This window comes from Lepidochelys olivacea (assembly GCF_965140295.1).
Source record: "Lepidochelys olivacea isolate rLepOli2 genome assembly, chromosome: 5".
In the NCBI taxonomy this organism is placed as follows: domain Eukaryota; kingdom Metazoa; phylum Chordata; order Testudines; family Cheloniidae; genus Lepidochelys; species Lepidochelys olivacea.
The window spans coordinates 137,231,187-137,253,365 of record NC_140415.1 but is presented as its reverse complement, the minus strand read 5'-3'; the positions used below and the strand labels follow the sequence as shown (position 1 = coordinate 137,253,365).

Below are 22,179 nucleotides of genomic sequence, written 5' to 3'. Positions count from 1 at the left end.
CGTGCTGCGGAGCTGCAGCCTCCAGGTACCGGAGCGAGCCCCGGGGGCGGGGCCGGGGCCGGGGCCGGGGCCGGGCCGGGCCGGGCGGCGACTCTGCCCCCGTGTCTGGGGGGGACCAGGCATCTGGCAGCGGCGGGATCTGCTCCCGGGGGGCCCGCGGGGTGGGGGGCTCGGAGCTGCTGCCTCAGCAGGAGCCCAGCGCCCCGCGGGCCCGGCCAGGCTCTGCCCTGGGGTTCCTGCGTGTGGCTGGGCGGGAGGCTGCCGGGGGCGGGGGGGGGGTCTGGGAAGGGGCGGATGGGAAATGTCTGTGCAGCCCGGACGTGGGCGGGAGGGGAGAAGAGCAGTGGGGAGAGAAGCGGGGGCTGAGATCCCCTCGGATTTCCCGCTGGCCTGGGGACCCCCGTCCTGCCCCCTTTCTTTCTAGAGAGCAACGAGCAACATCCAGGGTGACCCCCCCCTCCCGCCCATATCGCTGAGAGGGTCTTTGTTCTCCTCCCCCCACTGTACCCCATTAGCTCCCCACTTCACCCGTGGCCCGTTCAAATCTCAGGTTTCTGGTGTCTCCGCCCCATTTTTACCTGCAGTGACTTGTCCTTTTTTCGGTGGGAAATCGTTCCCCTGAGTGATTTCTGAACTGGCAAGAGGGTTAATGGGCAGAGGCTGGGAGAGCCCTGAGACAGGGATACGGCTGGGCTGGGCTGGGGGGGCCACTCTCTGCTGGCCACAGGGCATGGGAAGGCCCAGGAAGGGGAGGGAGGAGCAAGCATCCCCCAGGGAGAAGGCTCAATCCCAGGTTTCCAGTCCCGGCTACTTCCCCCACCCCCACCTTGCCCAACCCACTGCCTGCTAGTCACATTCCCAGACACCATGGCCAGCCCCTCCCCTTCTGACCTGACTCCAGCCCCACTCCTTTCCCCTGGGAAAGCCACATCACCCAGGGCTCCCTGCTGGCCACGTGAATGTGAGGCAACAAGAATCCATCCCATTCTGTTGTTGTTCCCCTCAAACTTTCCCTCTTTTCTCTTGACCTGTTAAATGGTGACATAACATCTCCTCAGATGCTGGGCTTCTCTCTTATATTGGCAGATCCTTAGTTTGTGCCCCATTTTCTCCTCAGTTCTGAAATACTGATATCAAATTCTTGAAAATCTTCCTGCTTTTCTCCGCAGGTGTCTGCGTGAGATCAGGGCTGTTATTGTTCTGAGCATGGCTCAGGCCTTGACTGAGATCAGGTGCCCCAGTGTGCCGGGCACTGTACAAACCCTAACCAAGTTTGGGGCACCTTTTGTGCCAGGAACTGCACAGACCCTTACAGAAAGCAGGGACCTTGCTGTACTGGGTGCTACAGTGACCCCGACTGAGCTCCTCCCCCTTTTTGTGCCAGGCCCTGCATCAACATCAAGTGAAATCAGGCTCCAGTTGTGCCAGGTACTGCAGAGATGGCAAACAAAATCAGGGACCTTGTTGTTCCTGGAGCTGCAGAGACCCCAAGTGAGATCTGGGTCCTGTTCTGCCAGGCACTGCAGAGACCCCAACATAGGTCAGACCCCGCTGTTGTGAAGATCCCAAGTGAGATCTGCACCCCTGTTGGGACAGGTAAAACTGAGATCTGGACACCCACCCCCGTGCAAAGGAGTGCAAGACTCTGGCCCAGATTAGAATCTCATAGAAGATCAGGGTTGGAAGGGACCTCAGGAGGTCATCTAGTCTAACCCGCTGCTCAAAGCAGGACCAAATCATTGGAGCCAGGGTTTTGTCAAGCCTGACCTTAAAAGCCTCTAAGGAAGGAGATTCCACCACCTCCCTAGGTAACCCATTCCAGTGCTTCACCACCCTTCTTGTGAAAAAGTTTTTCTTAATATCTAACCTAAACCTCCCCCGCTGCAACTTGAGACCGTTACTCCTTGTTCTGTCATCTGCTACCACTGAGAACAGTCTAGATCCATCCTCTTTGAAACCCCCTTTCAGGTAGTTGAAAGCAGCTATCAAATCCCCCCTCATTCTTCTCTTCTGCAGACTAAACAAACCCAGTTCCCTTAGCCTCTCCTCGTAAGTCATGTGCTCCAGCCCCCTATTAAGAACATAAGAATGGCTGTACTGGTTCAGACCAAAGGTCCATCCAGCTCAGTATCCTGTCTGCCAACAGTGACCGGTGCCAGGTGCCCCAGAGTGAGTGACCCTAACAGGTAATGATCAAGTGATCTCTCTCCTGCCATCCATCACCCACGTTTGACAGAGGCTAGGGACACCATTCCTTACTTATCCTGGCCAATAGCCATTAATGGACTTAACTCCATGAATGTATCCAGTTCTGTCTTAAACCCTGTTATATTCATTTTTGTGCCCTCCGCTGGACTCTTTCCAATTTTTCCACATCCTCCTTGTAGTGTGGGGCCCAAAACTGGACACAGTACTCCAGGTGAGGCCTCACCAATGCCGAATAGAGGGGAATGATCACGTCTCTTGATCTTCTAGCAGTGCTCCTACTTATACAGCCCAAAATGCCGTTAGCCTTCTTGGCAACAAGGGCAAACTGCGGACTTATATCCAGCTGCTCATCCACTGTAACTCTTGGGTCCTTTTCTGCAGAACTGCTGCCTAGTCACTCGGTCCCTAGTCTATAGCAGTCTATGGGATTCTTCCATCGTAAGTGCAGGACTCTGTACTTGTCCCTGTTGAACCCCATCACTTTTATTTTGGCCCAATTCACTAAATTATCTAGGTCCCTCTGTATCCTATCCCTACCCTCCAGCTTATCCACCACTTCATACATAGTCTGTATCCATAACTTCAGATACAAACATGATACATGCACACAAATAGGATAATCATATTCGGCAAATCATAACTTTTGTGCAATATGCATCATGTGTGGTGTCATTGGAAAATGCATTATAATTCTGTCCTAATCATATTATAATCATACCACTATGCTGAATATGGGGTGTCCTGTCAGGCAGGGTCTTATTTCAAGGCACAGGAGTTGGGAATGGAACTTCCCCTCTTTGTGGAACAGGAAATAACCCTCCAGCCAGGGCTGGGAAAATGTCCCAGACTTCCAGTGCTGGAGCCTGAATCTACTGACATTTCATTAGTTACCACCACTCCCAGTCTTTGTGGCAACTGCAAACTTTATCAGTGAGGATTTTATATTCTCTTCTAGGCCATTGATAAGAATCTTAAATAGCACAGGGTCAAGAACCAGTCCTTGCAGGAACCCTCCAGAAATAGATCCACTCAACCATGGTTCCCCATTTACAATCACAGTTTTTAATCTATTTAACGTATGCCAGGTTTATTTTGTATCATTCTAGTTTTTTAGTCAAAATATTGTGCTGAACCAAGTCATATGCCTTACAGAAGTCTAGGTATATTGCATCAATACTATTAGCTGCAACCAGTGGTGAGCTGGAGCTGGTTCGCACCGGTTCGCTAGAACCAGTTGTTTAGAAGCCCTTTTAGAACCGGTTGTTCTGCGAGGGACAGCTGCTTCTAAAAGGGCTTCTAAATTTAACCGGCCAAAAGTGGCGCCTTAGGTGCCGACTCCACGGGTGCTCCAGCCCTGGAGCACCCAAGGGGAAAATTTGGTGGATGCAGAGCACCCACCGGCAGCTCCCTGCCCCACCCCCGGCTGCAGCTCACCTCCGCCTCCTCCCCTGAACGCGCCACCCTGCTCTGCTTCTCCACCCCCCCAGGCTTCCCGCAAATCAGCTGTTCGTGTGGGAAGCAGGCCCAGGGAGGCGGAGGTGAGCTCAGGTGGGGGAGGAGGGCCACCTGCACCGCAGCAGGTAACCTGGGGGTGGGCAGGGGAACCGCTCCCCGCCCCAGCTCACCTCCGCCACCCTTGGCCTGAGCGTGAAGCCACTGTCTGCTTCTCAGCCCTCCCAGGCTTCCTGCCGAACAGCTGATTCGCGGGAAGGGGGGGCGCGGAGAAGCAGAGCGGGGTGGTGCGTTCAGGGGAGGAGGCGGAGCGGAGGTGAGCTGGGGCCAGGCACGGGGTGGGGAGCTGACGGTGGGTGCTCTGCACCCACCAATTTTCGCCGTGGGTGCTCCAGCCCCTGAGGCGCCACTTTTGATGTGATCAGTGGGGGAGCGGTTGCTCCCCCCTAACTATGCTCCACCGCACCTAGGAGCCAGAGGGACCTGCCGGATGCCTCCTGGGAGCTGCCCCAGGTAAGCAGCGCCGGGACTCCCCTCCTTGCCTCCCGGAAGGTGCCTCTGGCTCTTAGGGGTGGGGTGGGCACCCACTACAGTGGCCCACGAGACCCTCCTGCCCGGTTCTGGGGGCAGTCAGGGGACAGGGGAGGGAGTGGATGGGGCCAGGGGTCCTCGGGGGGGGGGGAGGGGCGTCAAGGAACGCGGGGGGGTTGGGTGGGGCAGGAGTCCCGGGGGGGAAGATGTGGGCAACGACCCCCTCGTGGGGTGAAGAGGGAACCCGTTGTTAAGATTTTGGCAGCTCATCACTGGCTGCAACCAAACTTTTGATCTCATCCACTAAGGATATCCAATTAGTTTGATAGGATCTATTTTTTCTAAACCTTTGTTAATGGGTACTAATTATATTACCCTCCTTTATTTCTTTATTAATGAAATCCAGTATTGGATGCTCCATTATCTTGCCCAGTATCGATGTCAGACTGACACGCTTTTAATTAGCTGGGTCATCTCTCTTACATTTTTTAAATATTGGCACAGCATTAGCTTTATTCCAGTCTTCTGGAATTTCCCCAATGTTCCAAGTCCTAAGTAAATTCAACCTTAACAGTCCACCACACTCCTCCACCAGGTATTTTAAAACTCTTGGATACTAGTTGTCTGGACCTGCTGATTTAAACATGTCTAACTTTAATAGCTGCTGTTTAATGTCCTCGTGAGTTATTGTTGGAATGTAAAGAGTGTTGTCGTCAACATCTTATGATATGACTACATCATGTGTTTTTATCCAAACCCAGGAGAGAAATATTTATTGAACACTTCTATCTCTTCTGCATTATTTTTAATAATTCCACCATTTCTGTATAGTAATTTACCACTACCATTGTTAGGATTAATTTTGAACATTATAAACCTTTTAAAAACTTCCTTCTTATTTTCATTGATCATTGATTTCTGATAGCTTCCCTTACCAATTTTCTACAATTCTGACCTTCTAACTTATATTCTTTACTATCGACTTCCCCTTTCTTCCATATAGTGTATTTGTAGAGTTGGGATTCCTACCAGGGAGCCACCAGCAGGGTCCAGAGACAGCCCCATCTCCTATATCAGGCTCTGGCTAGTAGGTATGTGATGAATGTGAAAACTCTGCCTAGTCTGTCAGCTGGGAGACACAATGGTTCTCTTTTTCTACCCTCTGATGCCTCCTGGCTGCTCTAAGCAAGGTGGGGGTGGGACTCTGTTAACATGTGCCTCCCGAAGCTTCCGTTTACCTGGTGCTGCTGTTCTGTGAATAGTGGGGTTGTGACTGGGGCAGCAGATACTGAGTGTTGGACTCTTGCTGTTTCAGAGACCGGTGACTTTCGAAGAGGTGGCTGTATATTTCACCAGGGAAGAGGGGGCTCTGCTGGACCCCACTGTTAGAGTCCTCTACAGGGATGTCATGCAGGAGAACTGTGAGACTGTGGTCTGGCTGGGTAAGGAGTCCTGTCCCCTGGGTTATAAGAAGATGTGGGGTCTCTAAAGAACTTTAACTTTATACCTGTATTTGTCATGCAAGTTTTGACAAGTTCTGCCCCCCCCCCTGTTTTTGCCTTATCTCCCACCCACTAGAATAATTTTTGGACATGTGCCTTTTTGGTGCTGTCAGTCATTTTAAAATTGCATTTAATTTATCATTATTGGATACATTAATAACTATGTTAATAACTAGAGCTTTCATGCCTTTTCCTCATTTTAAAAGGAAAATATGCTGCCTGTAGAATTCTAAATTGAGTAAATAGGTGCATGCATGTCTTGTGTGACAGTCAGATGAGCTCAGCTTTTGATAGGAGAGTGTATAATGTTGCCATTCAGGACCCCATGGGTGAAGGGAGAACAGAGCTGTGGGAGGGGAGGAGAAGCGGGGAGTAGCTAATTCTGGGGTGCTAGGACATGGGGAGTGTGTGTGCCGGATTAGAGGTAAGAAGGAGCAGGGAGGGATGAGGTAGTGAGAGACGAGGAGGGAACATAGGAAGCTCCTAAGGTGCCTGGACGTGGTGGTGGCTGAGAGTAATGGGAAGAAGGTGAGGGAAGTGTGGAGGAAAGGCACCCAGGAGGTGGGCTGGGTGGATCAGTGGGAGGTAGGAGAGTTTTGGGGATCTAGAGCTGTGGGGGATCCCAGATCTTTAACCCCAAATCCCTGGCCAGGCCTTTTTGCTTTATAGCCTGCACTCCAGTTTTATTTCTGTTCAGTTTCACTTCATTATACATTTTCCCCTAAACATTATTATTTTAACTCTTGACCTCCCTCTCCCGCTCATTACCCTCCTCCCCATATAACCTTCCCATCTCTATGCACAGCAACCCCATCCACTGATCCTGAGTCCTTGCTGCATTCCTCCCTCCCACAGCAGGGCCACTACCCAGGCACAAATGGGCACCTTGTTGATGATGTCAGGGTGGTAGTGTAGCCTGTACAATTTTTACACCTACATACTGGGGTACAACTTGCCCTTTTACATGGCTGCTCAAAGTTAATTGAGAAGATGAAATTTGGTGAAACACAGAGAAACTTAATTTAATACAGGCAGTTATAATTGGAATTGCAGGTAGCAAGAGATGTTAAGAGTAACAAGAAGGGTTTCTTCAGGTATGTTGGCAACAAGAAGAAAGTCAAGGAAAGTGTGGGCCCCTTACTGAATGAGGGAGGCAACCTAGTGACAGAGGATGTGGAAAAAGCTAATGTACTCAATGCTTTTTTTGCCTCTGTCTTCACGAACAAGGTCAGCTCCCTGACTGCTGCACTGGGCAGCACAGCATGGGGAGGAGATGACCAGCCCTCTGTGGAGAAAGAAGTGGTTCGGGACTATTTAGAAAAGCTGGACGTGCAAAAGTCCATGGGGCCGGATGCGTTGCATCCGAGAGTGCTAAAGGAGTTGGCGGATGTGATTGCAGAGCCATTGGCCATTATCTTTGAAAACTCATGGCGATCCGGGGAAGTCCCGGATGACTGGAAAAAGGCTAATGTAGTGCCCATCTTTAAAAAAGGGAAGAAAGAGGATTCTGGGAACTACAGGCCAGTCAGCCTCACCTCAGTCCCCGGAAAAATCATGGAGCAGGTCCTCAAGGAGTCAATTCTGAAGCACTTATATGAGAGGAAAGTTATCAGGAACAGTCAGCATGGATTCACCAAGGGCAAGTCATGCCTGACTAATTACCTTCTATGACGAGATAAGTGGTTCTGTGGATGAAGGGAAAGCAGTGGACATGGTGTTCCTTAACTTTAGCAAAGCTTATGACGCTGTCTCCCACAGTATTCTTGCCAGCAAGTTAAAGAAGTATGGGCTGGATGAATGCACTATAAAGTGGGTTGAAAATTGGCTAGATTGTCGGGCTCAACGGGTAATGATCAATGGCTCCATGTCTAGTTGGCAGCCGATATCAAGCGGAGTGCCCCAAGGGTCAGTCCTAGGGCCGGTTTTGTTCAGTATCTTCATAAATGATCTGGAGGATGGTGTGGACTGCACCCTCAGCAAGTTTGCAGACGACACTAAACTGGGAGGAGTGGTAGATACGCTGGATGGTAGGGATAGGATACAGAGGGACCTAGACAAATTGGAGGATTGGGCCAAAAGAAATCTGATGAGGTTCAACAAGGACAAGTGCAGAGTACTGCACTTACGATGGAAGAATCCCATATATTGTTACAGACTAGGGACCGAGTGACTAGGCAGTAGTTCTGCAGAAAAGGACCTAGGGATTACAGTGGACGAGAAGCTGGATATGAGTCAACAGTGTGCCCTTGTAGCCAAGAAGGCCAATGGCATTTTGGGATGTATAAGCAGAGGCATTGCCAGCAGATCGAGGGACATGATCGTTCTCCTCTATTCGACATTGGTGAGGCCTCATCTGGAGTACTGTGTCCAGTTTTGGGCCCCACACTACAAGAAGGATGTGGAAAAATTGGAGAGAGTCCAGCAGAGGGCAACAAAAATGATTAGGGGACTGGAACACATGACTTACGAGGAGAGGCTGCGGGAACTGGGATTGTTTAGTCTACAGAAGAGAAGAATGAGGGGAGATTTGATAGCTGCTTTCAGCTACCTGAAAGGGGGTTCCAAAGAGGATGGATCTAGACTATTCGCAGTGGTAGCTTATGACAGGACAAGGAGTAATGGTCTCAAGTTGCAGTGGGGGAGATTTAGGTTGGATATTAGGAAAAACTTTTTCACTAGGAGGGTGGTGAAACACTGGAATGGGTTACCTAGGGAGGTGGTGGAATCTCCTTCCTTAGAAGTTTTTAAGTCAGGCTTGACAAAGCCCTGGCTGGGATGATTTAATTGGGGATCGGTCCTGCTTTGAGCCGGGGGTTGGACTAGATGACCTCCTGAGGTCCCTTCCAACCCTGATATTCTATGATTCTATGAATCATAGGCAAGGATCAATATGCATAATGATTAGACTAAGGTAAGTATAGTAAAGAGAGTCTTGCACTGTGCATACTTCCAAGTTATGGTCACCATTGGAAACAAAGATCGAGGGGCAAGGGAGTCCATCAGAAGGAAGGCCTTCCTTCAGTTTACACTATCTTGGTGACCTGACAAATGAGAAAATGGTAACTAAGAGAGGTATTTTATCCACTTATGGTAATAGGATTGCTATGTACTATATCTGCTCCTTTACTCTGATTACAGTAATGTTAATAGCTGCCCCAACCCATATGTGGCCTTTGGGAAGTCCATAATTAAGCATCAAGCATTAATACTCATGATTTACATCACTTATTTACATCACTATTTATTAATAATGCTAATATATGAATGCAGCCCAACTGCTGAGCTACTGCATAGCAACCTAACAGCCCGCCCCCTTCTTTCAGAATCCTGTGGTGTATTGCACCTGTTGGTGATTACTTGTTAGTCTTTTAAAATGTGGAGTCAAAATATCTCACCTGGGATTCTCTCCTTATCCTGAGGCCTATTCAGCTAAACCCTAGACTTCATCATAATCACTCCCACAAAGCTTCAACCTAATATAAGGCCCTTAACTGTAGCAAGCTTAGGCTACGTTTACACTACCATGGTCAGTTGACCTACGCTACGCAACTCCAGCTATGTGAATAATGTAGCTGGAGTGAACATAACTTAGGTTGAGTTACTGCAGGGAGTACACTGCGGGGGGTTGATGGGAGAGCGTGGGGATAGAGTACAGGAGTTGACTGGAGAGCCAGCTGCAGTCAATCTGCAGTTGATTTGGCGGGTCTTAACTAGACCCACTAAATCGACCACCAGTGGATCAATCTCAGAGTGTGGGTGCTGGCTGTAGTGTAGACCTGCCCTTAATAGCCCATTTATTTATGTTCACCTCCTTGACCCTCCATTCATATTGCAAGCTAATAAGCAATTTTCTGATAATGACATTTTATCTCTAGTGAGTATAAAATTGCACACAAGACTTGAGACTAGGTCAAAGATCATAAAATCAGGTCGGGGTGAACAGGAGTGAGAGTTTGGAGAGACTCTTGGCCCCACTGTCTCCATCTGCAGCAGCCACAAGCTGCCTTCCCTCCGGGCTCCTTGGATCTTGAAGCCTGTCCCTTCTCACATTGCATGGCCCAGTTCTTGTTTTTTACATTCTCCTTTTCTGGATTCAGAGTAGCAGCCGTGTTAGTCTGTATCCGTAAAAAGAAAAGGAGGACTTGTGGCACCTTAGAGACTAACAAATTTATTAGAGCATAAGTTTTCGTGAACTGCAGCTCACTTCATCGGAAGAATTAGAGGCTGTTGCTCCTGAATTTCAGTGTTTAATTCCCCAGCCTCCTCCACACACTGGAGGAGTTTAATTCTCCTTCCCATTATACCTGAATCACTAGATTTCCTAATTCCCCACAATGTGCTTTTGCAATATCACAGTTCTGGGACAATTAAGCCTCTGACCTGCCTCCATGGTCTGCTCAAGGAATGCCTGCTCAGGTATCAGGTCTCTAGCCAGCCCCTCTCTATGGGTAGGGACTCACATGCCTCTCCTTTTTGACCAGGTTTGAGGATTGCAGCTTCTCCTACATTGTGTTCACTGGACTAACCTCCAGTTCCTGTGCTTTGCTTTTTCTCCAAGGGCTGTAAGCACTGTGTGTGAGATAGAGTTGGGAATTTTGGTGATACTTCTATGATGCCAATACACACCTCAGTTTCCCTCTCTGATTGGTATTGCTATGATTAGAAAGAGCAGGAGACATGAGGTGTTTTGTCATGGGGTGATATGAATGGGTCATTAAGGACTGGCTGAGACCAACCCACATCAATGGAACACCCGACAGAGACAAGGGAATAATTGTCACCTGTCCACGGGAGGATCTCCCCTTGGCTGAGTGAAGTATTTATGGACTAATTATGTTTTTGGGAGCAGGAAGAACTGGGCTCGCAGATGCAGGGAGCTCTATTGGAGAGAAGACAAATGGACAGGTACAGTGAATGGAAACCAAACTGTTTTCTAGAGCAGCATGGCTCAAGGGCATTGGCCAGCATGGACTATATTGTCGTCTTTGCTTCTCTGTCCTAATCTAAAGACTTTCAATGCTGCGTTTCGATTGACTAATAAACCCTGCTATGTTTTAAAAGTCTGCCCAGTGTCACAGCACAAACTTGCACTGTGCATTGAATGAGGAACAGTCTCTGAACAGGAGCGTCATTCAGTTGGACCTGTTGGCAGAGCTCACAGGTTGAAATAGTGTTGAAGCCAGAAGCTCAGTCGTAGGTGTTGAAGCCACATTGGCCTATCCTTGGGGGTATAGTCTGTCTGTCGTCTTCGGTCTCCTGAAAGAGGTAAAATCAGTCACTGCCCCTTTCTGTATGGGGCAAAGCTTCAAAAGATGGAGTTCTGTATAACCAGCCTTGAGATCCAGCCTTAGTGATACCAGATTGCACAGGAAACCTATCCCTCAGCCCTCCCATGTATCATCTGGCCCATCTCAGCATAGAATCATAGAATCATAGAATATCAGGGTTGGAAGGGACCCCAGAAGGTCATCTAGTCCAACCCCCTGCTCAAAGCAGGACCAATTCCCAGTTAAATCATCCCAGCCAGGGCTTTGTCAAGCCTGACCTTAAAAACCTCTAAGGAAGGAGATTCTACCACCTCCCTAGGTAACGCATTCCAGTGTTTCACCACCCTCTTAGTGAAAAAGTTTTTCCTAATATCCAATCTAAACCTCCCCCACTGCAACTTGAGACCATTACTCCTCGTTCTGTCATCTGCTACCATTGAGAACAGTCTAGAGCCATCCTCTTTGGAACCCCCTTTCAGGTAGTTGAAAGCAGCTATCAAATCCCCCCCTCATTCTTCTCTTCTGCAGGCTAAACAATCCCAGCTCCCTCAGCCTCTCCTCATAACTCATGTGTTCCAGTCCCCTAATCATTTTTATTGCCCTTCGCTGGACTCTCTCCAATTTATCCACATCCTTCTTGAAGTGTGGGGCCCAAAACTGGACACAGTACTCCAGATGAGGCCTCACCAATGTCGAATAGAGGGGAACGATCACGTCCCTCGATCTGCTCGCTATGCCCCTACTTATACATCCCAAAATGCCATTGGCCTTCTTGGCAACAAGGGCACACTGCTGACTCATATCCAGCTTCTCGTCCACTGTCACCCCTAGGTCCTTTTCCGCAGAACTGCTGCCTAGCCATTCGGTCCCTAGTCTGTAGCTGTGCATTGGGTTCTTCCGTCCTAAGTGCAGGACCCTGCACTTATCCTTATTGAACCTCATCAGATTCCTTTTGGCCCAATCTTCCAATTGGTCTAGGTCCTTCTGTATCCTATCCCTCCCCTCCAGCGTATCTACCACTCCTCCCAGTTTAGTATCATCTGCAAATTTGCTGAGAGTGCAATCCACACCATCCTCCAGATCATTTATGAAGATATCGAATAAAACCGGCCCCAGGACCGACCCTTGGGGCACTCCACTTGATACCGGCTGCCAACTAGACATGGAGCCATTGATCACTACCCGTTGAGCCCGACAATTTAGCCAGCTTTCTACCCACCTTATAGTGCATTCATCCAGCCCATACTTCCTTAACTTGCTGACAAGAATACTATGGGAGACCGTGTCAAAAGCTTTGCTAAAGTCAAGAAACAATACATCCACTGCTTTCCCTTCATCCACAGAACCAGTAATCTCATCATAAAAGGCGATTAGATTAGTCAGGCATGACCTTCCCTTGGTGAATCCATGCTGGCTGTTCCTGATCACTTTCCTCTCATGCAAGTGCTTCAGGATTGATTCTTTGAGGACCTGCTCCATGATTTTTCCAGGGACTGAGGTGAGGCTGACTGGCCTGTAGTTCCCAGGATCTTCCTTCTTCCCTTTTTTAAAGATTGGCACTACATTAGCCTTTTTCCAGTCATCCGGGACTTCCCCGGTTCGCCACGAGTTTTCAAAGATAATGGCCAGTGGCTCTGCAATCACAGCCGCCAATTCCTTCAGCACTCTCGGATGCAACTCGTCCGGCCCCATGGACTTGTGCACGTCCAGCTTTTCTAAATAGTCCCTAACCGCCTCTATCTCCACAGAGGGCTGGCCATCTCTTCCGCATTTTGTGATGCCCAGCGCAGCAGTCTGGGAGCTGACCTTGTTAGTGAAAACAGAGGCAAAAAAAGCATTGAGTACATTAGCTTTTTCCACATCCTCTGTCACTAGGTTGCCTCCCTCATTCAGTAAGGGGCCCACACATTCCTTGGCTTTCTTCTTGTTGCCAACATACCTGAAGAAACCCTTCTTGTTACTCTTGACATCTCTGGCTAGCTGCAGCTCCAGGTGCGATTTGGCCCTCCTGATAACATTCCTACATGCCCGAGCAATATTTTTATACTCTTCCCTGGTCATATGTCCAACCTTCCACTTCTTGTAAGCTTCTTTTTTATGTTTAAGATCCGCTAGGATTTCACCATTAAGCCAAGCTGGTCGCCTGCCATATTTCCTATTCTTTCGACTCATCGGGATGGTTTGTCCCTGTAACCTCAACAGGGATTCCTTGAAATACAGCCAGCTCTCCTGGACTCCTTTCCCCTTCAAGTTAGTCCCCCAGGGGATCCTGGCCATCCGTTCCCTGAGGGAGTCGAAGTCTGCTTTCCTGAAGTCCAGGGTCCGTATCCTGCTGCTTACCTTTGTTCCCTGCGTCAGGATCCTGAACTCAACCAACTCATGGTCACTGCCTCCCAGATTCCCATCCACTTTTGCTTCCCCCACTAATTCTACCCGGTTTGTGAGCAGCAGGTCAAGAAAAGCACCCCCCCTAGTTGGCTCCTCTAGCACTTGCGCCAGGAAATTGTCCCCTCAGCATTGTCCACAGCATCATAGTCTGTGAAGTATTCATGCTTTCAAGGGCTGGCTCAAAGATACAGGTAACAGTCATAAATAGGGTCAGTGTTTGCTGCCAACAAAAACAGAGTAGTTGACAAACATGAGCAATATATAATCCTTTACAGCCTGAAAGTGCATTGCGGGAGAGGACAGGAGCCAGCTGTGTGGGGGAAGTGGGGCCCAGACACTGAGCATTGAGAGCCTAGAGCCGTCTGTGTGCTGGGGAGACGGGACGTGAACCAGCTGCGTGCAGGGGAGATGATCAGGGAAGAGGTGCTGTTGACACAGTCAAGAGCAGGTGCGAGCGCCGTCTGCTCTGCAGCATGATGAGGGTGCCCGGCATCCCACTGCCAAGTGCCCTGCCTCTCAAGGGGAAGCTCCACCATGTTTTTTCTGAGCCCAGACTTGTATGAGGAAGGAAGAAATTGGTAGGAAGTCTCAAAGCAGCCAGCCCCCAGCCTTTGCCCTGTGCTCTGGGGAGGAGTCAGGTGTCTCCAGGGAGAAATCTGGGGTTTGTGACCCTGCATCCGCACCCACCCTCTGTTCAGCTATTCTGGATGTGAAGGGTGATTCCAGAAATGAAGAGTAATTTCATGAAAAAATGCAGTAATAGCAGCAGTTTCTGGAAAACACTGGCCCTAGTCATAACATGAAATACAATAGTCTCAAGATATATAACTGTGTTCATCAGATCTGTCACTCTGCCTTCAAATAGTTCACTCTGCTGGTGGGTTCTGCCTCATCCCCCATTCTATGTCTGTCTTGTCTATTTAGATTGTAAATTCTTCAGGGCATGGGCCATCTGTTATTCTGGGTTTGTACTGTGCCTAGCACAACAGGTGCCCACAGTTAGTTGGCTCTTAGGCACTAAGGTAATGAATATGATTTATAATAATAACTCTCCTGCCACTTTGAGCCAAGGACGCTAGCCTTGGGATGTTACTTCTTAAAAATGAGCTGGGGTTCAAACCATGGAATATTCCTTGTGACAAATATCCCACAAATTCCATGGACCTTCCTCGTTTTCTTTGCCTTCCCAGGGTTTCCAATTTCCAAACCTTATGTGATCTCGCAGCAGGAATGAGGGGAACAGCCGTGGGTCTCAGACCTCTATGGCTCTGAAAAAAAGTGCTCCTGAGACCGTCTGCACAGGTGAGGAATTGGGTCAACCATCTCAGTAACTGTCAGTGAATACAGGAAGCATTTGGGATGCCCTACAAAGACTCCAAGTTGTAAGCTGTCCAAGTTCAGGATTGTTCCCTGCAGATGTGGAGTCATTAGGCAGATGTCATTCATGGCTTCCCACCTATCCTGACTGACAGTTGGCACCAGGTCCCTCCCCAATCTCACTTTCCCCTGAGAGTTCTGGTGAGATGCACGCCCAGAACTGATACCTTCCTCTCTCTCCTCTGGGGAAGGGTTTGGGGAAAATCAGCTCCTGATAGGTTTGATCTCTCCCGCACATATTTTGGTTTGTTCACACCTTTTTCCATTCCTCTCTCTGGTGCAGGGAGTGACCTATGTCTGGATTCTCTCTGTCTCCCATCAGGTGACGGGATGGTGAGTGAGAACGAGGAGACACCCCAGCAGGAAGATGCTGAGCAAGTAGAACCTCGTGGGATGTTATCAGGAGTATCCAAAGGGAATGTTTCTGGGAGTTGTGCACTGCCAGAAAAAGCAAAAGCCTGTGAGATTCAGGACAGGCCAGAGGAAAACTCAGACCTTATTACATGCGAGACCATCAGCTTGGAAGAGACATGCTACATATGTCATGAGTGTGGGAAAAGCTTCAGTGGGAACTCTGACCTTCTCACACATCAGAGAATCCACAGGGGAGAGAAACCCTACACATGCTCTGAGTGTGGGAAAAGCTTCAATCGGAGCTCACACCTTAACAGACATAGGAACATCCACACAGGAGAGACACCCTACACATGCGCTGAGTGCAGGAAAAGCTTCAATCGGAGCTCAAGCCTTATTAGACATCAGAGAATCCACACAGGAGAAAAACCCTACACGTGCTCTGAGTGTGGGAAACGCTTCAGTTATAACTCAGTCCTCATCTCACATCAGAGAATCCACACAGGCGAGACACCCTACATGTGCTCTGTGTGTGGGAAAAGTTTCAATCAGAGCTCAAGCCTTATTAGACATCAGAAAATCCATACTGGGTGGACACCCTACACATGCCCTGAGTGCGGGAAATGCTTCAGTTATAGATCAGCCCTTACCATACATCAGAGAAGTCACACAGGTGACAAACCCTATGGATGTTCTGAGTGTGGGAAACGCTTCATGGATAGTTCAGCCCTCATCACACATCAGAGAATCCACACAGGAGAGAGACCCTACATGTGCTCTGAGTGTGGGAAAAGCTTCAATCAGCGCTCACACCTTATCAGACATCGGGCAATCCACATAGGAGAGACACCCTACACATGCGCTGAGTGTGGGAAAAGTTTTAAGCAGAGCACTGCCCTCATCTCACATCAGAGAATCCACACAGGAGAGATGCCCTACACGTGCTCTGAGTGTGGGGAATGCTTCAGTTATAGCTCAGCCCTTACGAAACATCAGAGAAGCCACAGTGGAGAGACGTCCTACATGTGCTCTGAGTGTGGGAAAAGCTTCAATCAGAGCTCAAGCCTTATTAGACATCAGAAAATCCACATATGAGAGAACTGTAATAAATGCCTTGATTCTGGCTGGCCAAAGATTGTCTTTTAAAAAATCACAATTGTCAATTCCCACATAGCGACCTTTGCACCATGTTCACCGTGGTCTGTCAGCTCCCCTAGATGCGTTGCCTGCTTCTGCCTTTTGCAGCTCCCCATTTTTTGGGGTCAGTCCTGTGATTTTTTTCTATTCTCTTTTCCTTTTGAGTTGTAGGAGTGTGTGTCCCTCCAGCCAGGAATGTTCATCAGCTCCAGGTAGGGGAGAGAGATTTGACCCAACGAGCTACACTGAGGCAAAAACTGCCTGGGCCTTACATTCACTAGGACTGTACATGGTGTTGGCTGCTCAAGTGACCTTGGTGTAAAAAGACAATTATAGTGGTAGTGCAGATGTAGCCCAGGTGCCATGGTTGGCATTGGCTTTCCCCTTGACCTGACCTAAACTCCATCACTTTTCCTAGTCTAAACAAACTCTGAGCATCACAGTTATACTGTCCACCCATTTCAAAGCAATTGTTAGTTATCAAGTTCCCCCTTTGGAAACCATTTTTTTTATTCCCAGTTGCTCTGATATTGCTTCAGGTTGTGCTGGGGACCAGATATTTTTACTACCATTTTCCTCACTTAAAATATAGTGAACTATAACAGAGAACAGGAACAGGGCACGGATAGGGAAAAATGTTATTTCACCCTCTGTAGCAACCTTCCGTGTAGCAACGGAAGAAGATAGGGTAAGTCAGAGGGATTCCCTTATTCCCCATCACCAACCTAGTCCCCCTGTTGTTAAAGTGGTTAGGTCAATATTTTTTCTAAAGGGCTGGGAAGAGTATTCCCTAGTAATGACTTGTAACTAAGCAAAATACCCATGCATTTGGCTCCCAAAGAAGTTGTGGCTCAGGTCCTGCAGGAGATCGCTCCTGAAGAAATCTCCTTCCTAATCCGTTAGGAATCATGTTGCTTACTATTTGGAAAATGCAATCCCTATCTAGGTAGGGATGGGAAAAATGGAAGTGACATTTCTATTCAGCTCACCACTGTCAGATGCTGCAAATGTGTAGAAAATGAAATGTATTGAATGTGATATAGCTGCAGAAAGATACCTATTTTTAATAGATACCTGATATGTGGTGTTTTACAGGGATTCTAAACCACTCCTGAATTTAGTCCCTAATTTGAATCTGTGCCACCAGATTAAGGAAATAAAAGGGCATATTTGGGGGAGTTATACCTCACTTTCACTACTGATATATTGTGTGGTGGTGAAGAATTCTATGACAGAGAAGTGTAAAATTACTCCAAGTAAGGTCAAAGATTTGACAAGAACTCAGGTAGAAACTGCAGGTACGAGTGGTTGATTTTCAAACCCTAGAGATGGAAGCTATGGTGACCTGTGGTCCAGGTAAACTATTTTTAGAACACTGCTCCCTAGTTAAGTGGCACTGATCATGGTCCTAAAGGATGCCATGATTAAATTGGGAACAACTGTCTTTTACCATTTGGAGCCAAAGTTTCATGAAACACAGAGAGAAGCAGCTGATTCCTTCAGAGCCATTCCATGCCTATGGGTCCCAATCTGGCTGACTTGCTGGACAAGAAGCACTTCCATGCTGGGCAAATGATGGTAGCCAATGAGGAAATGTACCAGATTCCAAGTTCAGACTGCAGGAGACATGAATGCTGAGTCCAGAGTCTGTGGTTTGGTCTCGTAGCTTTGCTATTAAGTCATGCATTTGTATCGCTTCTCCACCTGCTGCTACATTGAGAGATTAGAAAGTGTGAAAATAGAGCACAGGTGCTTTTTCTCATAATGCAACCTTCCCACATAGTGTGAGACCCCTTCCACCCACACTTATGGGAGAAGATCCAGGGAGAAATGAACTCACAGAAATGGAAGGCTCCTAGGTAATTGTAGAATGTGACTTCACTCAAAGCTGACTGGGTAGAAATGGGAATTAAGAGAAAACTGCCCTATAGGTTTATATTTTGTAATCTTTAAATGAATTGTTACCAGAGACAATGAAATTAAACATGAAGTTAATTAATTAGTTAACCCTTCCTTCCTAGCAGAGGAAGCCACACCCCAGAAGCTCTGCTGGGCATGCTCCAACTGGAGAACACGTATAAAAGTCTGCAGAATTTCTCAGTCTGGGCTGACAACCGGAGGGGAAGGAGGCACGCTGCCAGCTCCTGAGGAGGGACAGCCCGCACTCCAGGATCCAGAGGCCAGCCAAGCCGAGGCCCAGATGGAGGATCCCCCAAAGTGGAGTACACTATGTTTATGGTAGGGAGTGACCATGGGGAACTTTAAAGACAAAGTGCGTTAGAGCCGCAACGACACTCGGCATGTTGCAGGCGGATCCCTGTCGAGCCAAGGCCAAGGGGGACCCCGCCATTAGCAGGGCCCTGGGTCGGGACCTGGTGGAGAGGGCAGGCCCAGGTCCTCCTACTACCCCACCCACACTGCCCTGACACTTGGGGCAAGCTGCATGGACTCCAGCCACCAGGCTGCATTACCCCGCCTAAGAAAGGAGGGTGGCCATTGGGCCACACTTCCCTGACACGTGTGGGTGAGCTGCATGGACTCCGGCCTCTAGGCCGCACCACCCTGCCTGTGAGGGGGAAGTTATATAGACTCTGGCTGTTGGGCTGCACCACCACACCTGTGAGGAGGAAGGTATTTGGACTCTGGCCATTGGGCCACACCGCCCTGATACTTGGGGCGAGTTACCTGGACTCTGGCCACTAGGCCGCACTACCCTGCCTGTGAGGGGGAAGTTATATAGACTCTGGCTGTTAGGTTGCACTACCTTGCCTGCGAGGGGGAAGGTATATGGACTTTGGCCATTGGGCCACACTGCCCTGACATTGGGAGAGATTTATATGGACTCTGGTCATTAGGGCTCACAACCCCGATCAAAGGGGTGATTGTGCAGAAACAGGCCATTAGGCCACATTGGGCCGCCCACAGAGAGATGGGCATGGGAGACTTGAGAGTGGCGAGGGTTCGACACCCCATCCCACCCCTGCCACAAAGGGGTGCTGTGGTGCCAGACCCGCCACAGGCTGATTATGTGATAACTTTCAGTGTTCCAATATAATTCAGGTTTTCTTCTAGTTCTCTCCCTGCCCCCTCCTACTATATAGGAAATTGTTGCTAATCCTGAAATTAAAACCTCACTCCAAAGGAATTAGAGTGGAGGAATATGTGAGAGAAATAGCATGGATGAAAATAGAGACCTAGTATAGACTGTCATTATTTCTATTTAAAATTGAATTTATTTTGATAAATTTTTAAATAAATCATCTGTTAGGAGGAAAATTACTTGAGACAAGATGTGTAACAGCCACAGAGTTCCCCAGGTCTCTTGTTTTCAAAGCAAAGATGTCACATAAGGCAGGACATGTCAAAATCTAAACTGGTGATGGATGTGTGATGGGAGCTTTTCTGGGTTATTTTTTTGGGTTTGTTTTTGCAACCAGTTATTTTTATAGGTGCGGAGGCCCCTTTTCCTTTTAAGTACAACACTTTAACTCTCAGGCCCGGCTCTGGAAACCTTCTCAGAACTGGCCTTGTGTTTCTTTCATGTGTGATATCTTTGGGGTTCACATCCACACTACATGCGGTTCACAGCAACGGATACTTTGAGAAACCTGCTGGGTTAAGTGGGCCTTTTCCAAACTGACATTGGCCTAAAGTCTGCCTCAGTTCAGCTGGATTGGGACACATCTGTATCAAGGGAGTGGTTCACACCTGATTTTCCCAGAGACCTCGGGGGAGGGTGGTAAAATAGGATAAGTAGGAATCTACAACAATGAAGTTAAAGATCAGGGTGAAAGACCCTCACTTTGCAGGTCAAAAAGCCTGTTCTGTTCATTCCTTCTGACACATCTGGCACTGGTCACTCTCAGGCAGCACGTGGGGTTAGATGGACCCTTGGTCTGACCCAGTATGGCCAGTCTTGTGTTCTTATGTAAGCCCTCTACAGCCTTGTCTACACTGGCAAGCGTCTACACAGTCAACCAGATTTCTGCAGTGTAACTTCTGAGGTGTGCACACTGCCAAGCCACTTAGTGCGCAGAAACTGCTCAGTAGCAGTGCTGTAAAAATAGCACCCTAATGAGAGGCATACAGCTTTCTGTGCCGGGGCTACAATGCTGCGGTGCCAGTGTAGACACCCTGTTCCATTACAGCTCTGCAGCTGGCCTCGGGTAGGCATCCCACAATCTCTGTTCTCATCTCTCTGGTCATCGGTTTGAACTCTACTGCACTGCCCTCAGGTGACCAACTGGGAACGCCACCCCTTAAATTCCGTGGGAATTTTGAAAGTCCCACTTCCCACAGAGACCAGTTATGGTTACAGACCCATCCTGAAATTAGAGCAGGATATTTTAAAGCTTTATCTCATAGTAAAGTAACACAATTCAAGCATGTCATCGCAGAGGAGCAAGCACTCCGTCATTTCATATTTATTGCTACTGATCTCACTGAAAAACTTCTGTGGTGCTGCTCCCAGCACTTCAGGGAGTTTTTCCTCTTCTCCCTTCCAGCTGTGGTTGTGGGACTGCTGCACCTCTCCAAATGGCCAGCTTTGCTCTTTGACTTACATCCTTCGCTTATTTGAATGAAGCTGTGTCTGCTACCAGTTTAATTCATAGCTGAGACCTCAGGCACCAGCAGCTAATTACAAAGGCTAAATTCCCATTGCCATCAGTGGGAGGTTATCCAGGGCTGCAGGATTTGGTCCATGATCAACCAAGGTGCTACAACAGCTGCACTCTTACATGGTGAGTCCTGCAGCCTATTACTAAACTGCTCTGCCATAGTCTGCAGGGTGGCCTGACTTGCTGAGAATCTGGCAGAAGAGAGACCCTGGAGCAGAGAAGGAAAATGTCCTCAGCAGTCATAGCTGGCAGGAGCAGGAAAGGTTGGGTTTGTTTTCAAATTTCTCTGCTCAAGCCTTTAATCATTCCTGTGGCTCATCTCTGAACCCTCTGCAATTTATCAGGGAAAACCAACCAACCAAACCAGGCTGTTCTGAGTGATGTAACAATCTATTGCCTTCCAAGGTTGAATATCAATCAGATCATTCTATTCACCCAAGAGTTCAACTTTAAGGCCTTCTTGTTTTCTAGTTCCAATCCAATCCTGTGCCACAGCATCATTGTTAACTCATCACTTGGTCACTTCACGTTCACAGAGCTGGCAGATCTAAGTCTTTCCTCCCACACCAACGTGAAAAAAATCAGTGACAGAAAATGTCCTGAAGCCCCTCTGCTGCCTTGCCCACGAGACTGGGGAAATACATGAGGGAAAGTGCTTTCCTTTCTCCTCCTGACCCTGAGTAACGTTTCTATCTGTCCTTGAGATCCTGCCACGGGGACAAGGGTTGAGGATGCGTATGACAATTTAAGGCTTCATTGATTTGTTCATTCCTTTACTCCTTCATTAGTAACAAGGGTGCATGAGCTCGAAATAATCCAGCTCTGACTTTCACACAGGAGGCGATTTCCAGGCTCACAATTACCCCCCCCCCCAAAAAAAAAAAAAATCTGTCTTTCTAACCTGAACAAGTTGAATCTGAAGTCATTGAGCCCCAGGATGCCTTTCTTTCATCCAGTATTTTTAGAGTATATCACATTAACTGAGTAGGTCTTCCCCTAGGAAGTGTCTGTGCAGTGGCAGCACCCAGTGCACACTCCCTGTTTACGAACTCATCTTCAGTATATAGGCCATTGAACCCAGCGAGGCGGGGAGGATCCCTTTGGTCGGGCTCCAGCCTAAGCAAGCTCCTGGAGCCAGAGCCTGGCAGGCCTGAGTCAGCTGGCCTGGGCCAGCTATGGGTTTTTAATTGTACTGTAGACATACACTTAGTGTCAAAATCCCAGCTTTCTCATCAGGAAATCAAGCCCTAGTCCACCACATGACAGGTCAGGCTAGTCACCGCTATATTCATGAGATCAGAACCAACAACTGCCCCTGCATAGGGACTTAGGGGAACAACTTGT

General features: G+C 48.4%; 1 protein-coding gene across 8 annotated transcripts in view; it reads left to right on the top strand.

Annotated features, from left to right (window-relative positions):
• The window catches only part of LOC311520357 (uncharacterized protein), a 22,025-nt gene extending 326 nt beyond the window's left edge, over positions 1–21,699 (top strand). The window contains exons 1-6 of one of the 8 annotated variants that reach the window (XR_014711558.1): positions 1–25; positions 5,507–5,633; positions 10,543–10,598; positions 14,539–14,650; positions 15,048–16,340; positions 18,241–21,699. The exon at positions 1–25 is cut by the window's left edge and continues 326 nt beyond it. Coding sequence is in view for 4 of the 8 variants with exons in the window: in XM_084627755.1 (XP_084483881.1) it covers positions 14,611–14,650; positions 15,048–16,174 (1,167 nt within the window). In the remaining 4 variants the exon portion in view is untranslated. Of the gene's footprint in view, positions 26–5,194; positions 5,283–5,506; positions 5,634–10,542; positions 10,599–14,538; positions 14,651–15,047 lie in introns of all 8 variants that reach the window. The other 7 variants (XR_014711559.1, XR_014711560.1, XR_014711561.1 and 4 more) reach the window with 7 other exon arrangements.
• Positions 21,700–22,179: the final 480 nt, after the last annotated feature.